At 33.6% G+C, this 6,785-nt stretch overlaps 1 protein-coding gene across 1 annotated transcript in view; it reads left to right on the top strand.

Moving 5' to 3' along the window:
• Window positions 1–6,785, top strand: part of LYST (lysosomal trafficking regulator) — a gene marked incomplete at its 5' end in the record, with an annotated part of 145,646 nt that overhangs the window by 76,084 nt on the left and 62,777 nt on the right. Inside the window, 6 exons of the mRNA XM_008587222.1 lie at window positions 758–934; window positions 1,490–1,566; window positions 1,709–1,897; window positions 3,962–4,107; window positions 4,195–4,291; window positions 5,240–5,301. Of these exons, the coding sequence (XP_008585444.1) occupies window positions 758–934; window positions 1,490–1,566; window positions 1,709–1,897; window positions 3,962–4,107; window positions 4,195–4,291; window positions 5,240–5,301 (748 nt within the window). The remainder of the gene's footprint in view (window positions 1–757; window positions 935–1,489; window positions 1,567–1,708; window positions 1,898–3,961; window positions 4,108–4,194; window positions 4,292–5,239; window positions 5,302–6,785) is intronic.

Here is a 6,785-nt window from a genome sequence, read left to right as displayed (position 1 = left end):
AAAAAAGAATTATTTTCCTGTATTCCCAGCTTATTTCCTGTATGTCTTTTTTTTTTTTTTTAAGCAAATCCTCTCCAAAATCCTTTCCCCAAAAGCTAGCTAGTTTACTTGCTTTTTTTTAACCTTTTACAATTTAGCAAATTCTCTCCAAAATCCTTTCCCCAAAAGCTAGCTAGTTTACTTGCTTTTTTTTAACCTTTTACAATGAAAATTTTCACACATACAGAGAGAATAGTATAACAGATACCACATAACCATCACCTAGATTTAAAAATTGTTAATTTTTATCATATTGGGATCATTTAAAAAAAATTTTTTTTTTTGTCCTTTTTGTGACCGGTAAGGGGATCGCAACCGGCCATCTCTATATAGGATCCGAACCTGCGGCGGGAGCGCTTCTGCGCTCCCAGTGCCGCACTCTCCCCAGTGCGCCATGGGCCCGGCCCTTTAAAAATTATTTTAAAGTAAATTATAAAGTTTATAACATTTTACCTCTAAATTTTTTTAAAAGACATTTCCTTATGTAACCATAAAAACATTGTTACACCTAACAAAATTAGCATTAATTCTCCATCATCAAACACTTAATATATAATCAGTTTTCTTCAGCTGTCACCAGAATGTCCTTTGTAGCTGATTGATTCAAATCAGATCCAACCAAATAAATCTAGGAGTATAACTTAATTAGTGTTAAATAATTTAAGTAGAAGAAATAAAAGTTCTTTATTACTAAAAACAATTATTGCTTTTTTTAAAGCACGGAGCCAAGTTAGTTTTGTATTTGTCAGAACTGATACATAATCACCAGGATGAGTTGACTGGAGAAGAACTAGACACAGCAGAACTGCTTATGAATGCTTTAAAGTTATGTGGTCACAAGTGCATCCCTCCCAGTGCAGCAACAAAACCAGACCTTATTAAAATGATCAAGGAGGTGAGTAAGAGAAACCGTAATTGCTTCTTAGGAGATCCCAGTGAATGTAATTAAAGAATGATTGAAAGGCTTTTTTTTTTATTATAGAGTATTATTGATGATGAACTTGAAATGATTATTTTTTACTATATATTGCTTTTTCATTACAAGAGAAAAAATAGTCCTATTTTAAGGTTGATTTTATAGTCTGTCATCATCCTTATCCATTATCGGTAGCTTCAGGAAAGGAAAGATTTTTGTAGTGGCCAGCAAGTTGAAGCATACCTCAAGTTATGGATTCCTTAACAAATAAGGAAGCAAGCAGCTATGTAAATTCATCAGGTTTGTCAACCCTGGTTAACTATTCTACCCTAATTTCGGTGACACAAATTGTATGGAAACAAAGGGGAATTTATTTTAATATCTGGTCTCCTGAAGACAATATACATATTTTTTTATTAACTTGGTTGTAAAACTAGTTTGCTGGGCTCGGTGCCAATGTTAGATGAGAAATAATAAGTTTAAAAAAAAGAAATAATAAGTTTTATGTAGTATATTATTATCTAAATCTCTTAGGAACAAAAGAAATATGAAACTGAAGAAGGTGTAAATAAAGCTGCCTGGTGGAAAACAGTTAATAATAATCAACAGAGGTAAGACTTTATGTGCTCCGAAAGTTGTGTCTTTTAGGAGTCCTTTAGATTTTATATATACTTTTAGTTTTAAAGTATCCCCTTTTGATATATATTTAATGTTCTGTATACACTTAACTTATGGACAGTCTTGTTTGATTAGTCTCTTTCAGCGTCTTGATTCAAAATCAAAGGATATATCTAAAATAGCTGCAGATATCACCCAGGCAGTGTCTCTTTCTCAAGGAATTGAAAGAAAAAAGGTGATTCAGCATATCCGAGGAATGTATAAAGTTGACTTGAGTGCCAGCAGACATTGGCAGGAACTTATTCAACAACTGACACATGATAGGTAAGCAGTAAGAGGTCGTTGTAGGTTGTCTCGCATGCATATTTTATATATTGGTGTAAACACTGTGTTTATCCCAGAATTCAGATTCATGAAATTTTTTTTTTGTTTAAAGGTTTTTTTGTTTAATCATTTGTGATTTTTTTTTTCCATCATGAAGAATAATCAGATTTATTTTTTTTATTCTTGGAGAAAAAAAGTTGAAATTTTTTTTTTGTTTAAAGGTTTTTTTGTTTAATCATTTGTGATTTTTTTTTTTCCATCATGAAGAATAATCAGATTTATTTTTTTTATTCTTGGAGAAAAAAAGTAATGAGAGAAGAGGGGGACACTAGCTCTTCCTATAGAAAAATTGGCTTTATTTTTTTAAATATGGTCTTTGCAAAAGAATAGAGAAATTACTGAAACAGGATGGCTGAGAAATAGATCTTTTTCTAGCTCAGACTTTATTAATAGGCCTTAAAAGATGCATTACAAGTAATGAAGGGGGAAATTAAAGTATCATTCTCTGAATTTGGTTAAGATGATTGATTAGGATGACTTCGGTGTGTTAAAATATACTAAACATGCACTAAAGTAAATTACAGATGGATGAAAGAATAAAACTCAAAATGTTTATAAAATAGAAGAAAATAGTGTTCATCAGCTCTTTGAAGGGTAGATAACTTTCTAAGCTCAAACAGACTAGAAGAAATTGCAAGGAAATCAATGGATTTGAACCTTAATTTTTTCCAGTGTATTTAATAACTATAACAACAGTGACCAAAAAAGCAAATATGTCCAAGAGTTAGTATTTTTATTTTGAAAAAAACTTAACACAGATTTGAAAGTAAAATATCACAATCACAGAAGTTTGAATGAGCAAAAGACATGAACACACTCATCACATAAAACAAATAGAATTAATAAACACATAGACAAATAGTTGATATTTCTAGAGGCTAATTTGGTTTTTTAAAAGCTTTAACTATCACATTTTACTTTTTATGTTTAAAAGGTTTTTTTCGAGTTCTAATATCTACAGCAGGATATTAGTGGAGAATATTATCTGTCCTTAGAGATTTTGCATCATTATATACTTTAACGATATACATCAGGAACCCTACAAACATTTAATTTCTAGCTCCAGTTATCCTATTTTATTGATTGTGTCCTAAGGAAAATATTCAAAATGTGGAAGGCAGTAAACGTAAAGGTTTTCATCTCTGCATTATTTATGCTAATGAATGAATTGGAAACAAATATTATAATAGTGATATGGTTAAATACAGTATGATGCGTCCACTCAATGTAATATTAGGCAGCCATTTAAAATGATGACAGTAAAGATTATAATGTGTTCAGTAAAAGAAAGCAGGATATAGAAATATATATACATAATGATTATAACTGCAAATCTAAAACATGCATATTTAAAAAAAGAAAGAAAATAATGTTTAGGATAGTAGGATTAAAGGGTGATTTTTTTTCTGTTATCTATTTCTTAAAATGTATTTAATAATGGTTTTATTTTTTTTTCATTTAAATATAAATTTATTTTAAAGCCTTTTAAAAAATCTGATTTATACCACAAAAAGGAACTAATTTTGTTACGTAAGAAAGTAGGCAAAATGGGAAATGTAACAATTTAATTTGGAAAATGTTTTTTTCTCTAGCTAGCCATATTAAATCCTATGCATTATATTATATTGCTAAAGCGTTTGGAGTAGTCATGATATATCTTTTTAAAAATTTAATAGATGCAAGAAACTGGTAGCAGAGCTTGTCTCCAGGAGTGGAACTGGAGAGACTGGGATTCAGGAGCAGAAGGATACTTATTTTTTTATGTTATTCTTTTGCATTATATATATGCATTCATTCCATGGTCTAAATATATAAACAGTTGGGGTCTTTTTAATTTAATCTTATTAAATCTTATTCAATCTCTATAATTTTTTTTTTTTTAAAGCTGCAAGTCCTTCAGTGGCCACTTAAAATACCCTTTTATTTTCACTTGCAGAGCAGTCTGGTATGAAGCTACAAGTCCTTCAGTGGCCACTTAAAATACCCTTTTATTTTCACTTGCAGAGCAGTCTGGTATGACCCCATCTACTATCCAACCTCATGGCAGCTGGATCCCACAGAAGGGCCAAATCGAGAGAGGAGACGTTTACAGAGATGTTACTTAACTATTCCAAACAAGTATCTCCTTAGGGACAGACAAAAATCAGAAGGTAATAGTGGCTTCTTGAGGCAACGTATGAATATAGCTGATAACTGTGATTATTAGATAAAGATAACATGTACTTTTTTCTCAACAGATATAGTCAAACCACCACTCTCTTACTTATTTGAAGACAAAACACATTCTTCTTTCTCTTCTACTGTCAAAGACAAAGCTGCAAATGAATCTATACGGTAAATTTGAATCCAAAGACCTTATTAACTCTTTCGTGAACGTACAACAGTTCATTACAAAATGTATGTTTGTTTGTTTGTTTATTGTTTAGGAAAAGCCCTAAACATGAGAGGCTCAAGAGAAGACTAGGTTGAATGGTCAAAACCAAAAAGGAAATGACATTTCTGATAGCAAGGGATCATTGGGCTTCATTCATTGTGCTCTGGTCCTTGTTAGTGTACATGTATTTTTATAGTTGACGTTTTTCACAGCTCTGTAAAGTAGATAGAGCTGCTGGTGGTATCATAAAGAGGCAATATAGCATAGTGATTAAAGGGTCAGATCCTGGTTCTTCTTATTAGCTGTCTGATCTTGGGCAAGTTACTTAGCGTCTCTGTCTCAGTTTCCTCATCTATTAAATGAGGAAAATGATAATACCCAGGGTATCACAGCGTTGTTGAGTATTAAATGTGTCTGTATGTGTTAACTACTGATAGTATTATCATTACTGTTGTGGCTATTATTATCATGCCCATTGTACAGATGAAAACCTGAGACTCAAAGAAGTGACTTGACTAAAGAACAGAGGAACTTTTCTGACTCTAAATCCCCTGTTTTTCCTAAAATACTAGCCTTCTTTTATGTTTTCGAAGTATCAGATGCATGAATCAATGTTTGCTTATTTACTGAAAAATGTAAAACATTGAAGTATCTCTTAAATAACTGAGTCCCTACATTCTGCATACAGGTTACAGAGATTATTAGCCTTCCTAAAAGTTTCAGTCATTTTCTCCTCTACTAGAATGTTAAAAAATGAGGTAGTCTTTTCATGTGGGTTTTGACAAGACACCTCATGCTATGTAACTCTACTTTGCTTTGCTGAAGTCTTTTGCTAGATAAAATAAAGCTCATACTCTCTAATATTGGACAGAACACTTAATCATAGTAATTTAAATTTGTTTTGACAGAGTGAATCGAAGATGCGTCAGCGTTGCACCATCTAGAGAGACGGCTGGTGAATTGTTATTAGGTAAGTCACCTTTTGAAGAATTTTACAAATATTCACCCTGCCTTATTTTATTCTTAGGTAATCTGAAGCGTTTTTGACACACTGCCATTAAAATCAGATAAACTTTCTCTAACATCATATGATCTATTTTGCCTTAATATTATGTATATTGCATATGACTCATGAATGTGAAAAAATGACATCTCATTTTATGAAAAGCGTAATTTAGGAATAGCATTTTAATTTTTATAAAGTTGACTTTCTTCATGAGTATACATTTTTAGATATAATCGTTCTGTTTATTATTATATGCCAATTTAAATTTTTAAGGTGAAAAATATTATTGATGTATGCCTATTGTTGTAACAGATATACCTGTGCATAAGAAATAGATCTATTTCAAGATCATTCCTAATTTATATTCTCTGTTTTGTGTATGAGAGAACCTATATAGTTACATTTGATGGAAAAATTTTTCCTCCAGATATGAAGGAATAGAGACCAAGTCTCTATTCCCTTAAAAAAACAATTTGTATGCTAGAGGCCAGTCACTCCCAAAGTGTGGTCGCTGAATCAGCAGCATCAGCATCATTATGGGAACTTCTCAGAAGTGTACCTTTTCAGGCTCCAGCCTAGACCTACTAAGTCTGAACCTCTGGGGGTGGGACCCAGCAGTCTGTGTTTTCATGAGCCCCCCTGAGATTCTGATGCACCTCATATTTGAGAGTCGCTGCTGTAGGCTCAAGCCCCAGCCTCCGAGGTCTCAGATGTGGAGTTTCAAGCCTGCTGGCACTCAGCCCCAGGTCACAAGGATGGAGATTGTGCCCTTCTCTGAGCCAGCCCTGCTGGCGCTTCATAGTCCACCCCAGCACTCAAGGGTGACCAGTATGCGAGGTCTCAGATGTGGAGTTTCAAGCCTGCTGGCACTCAGCCCCAGGTCACAAGGATGGAGATTGTGCCCGTCTCTGAGCCAGCCCTGCTGGCGCTTCATAGTCCACCCCAGCACTCAAGGGTGACCAGTATGCAGGTGGCAGAGCCCCAGGGAAGTTCCTAACATTTTGAAAGATGACATAGCAGGAAAATCTTGAGGGCTATGTTTAGAGCCTGCTCTGCCCTATTGAGTATCCCAATCAGCAAAAGACTTAAGGATTCATCTTTTGCTAGAAAATTTGGTTTACTACTTAACTTCAGATAGTGTGTGACAATATAAAGCAAATCAATATACTAGTGATATAAGAATAATGGAAATAATAGATGGCCAACATTTATTTAGCACTGAGTGCCAAGCACTGCTAATAAACATTTTGCCTGTATTCTAATTTAATTCCCACAATAACTGAAAATAGAGCCCCTCCTTTTTTTTGTCTTTGTTTTTGATAAACTAAGACACAAAGAAGTTAAGCAACTTGCCCAAGATATCACATATACTATTCAAAAATATTTCTGGGGCCGGCCCGGTGGCGCACTGCACTAGTGCGCCGCTTGGGAAGCGCGGCGGCGCTCCC

Source organism: Galeopterus variegatus, unplaced genomic scaffold (genome assembly GCF_000696425.1).
Source record: "Galeopterus variegatus unplaced genomic scaffold, G_variegatus-3.0.2 Scaffold4292, whole genome shotgun sequence".
Lineage (NCBI taxonomy): Eukaryota > Metazoa > Chordata > Mammalia > Dermoptera > Cynocephalidae > Galeopterus > Galeopterus variegatus.
Note: the sequence above shows the minus strand (reverse complement) of the source record. Positions and strands in the feature narration are given on the sequence as shown.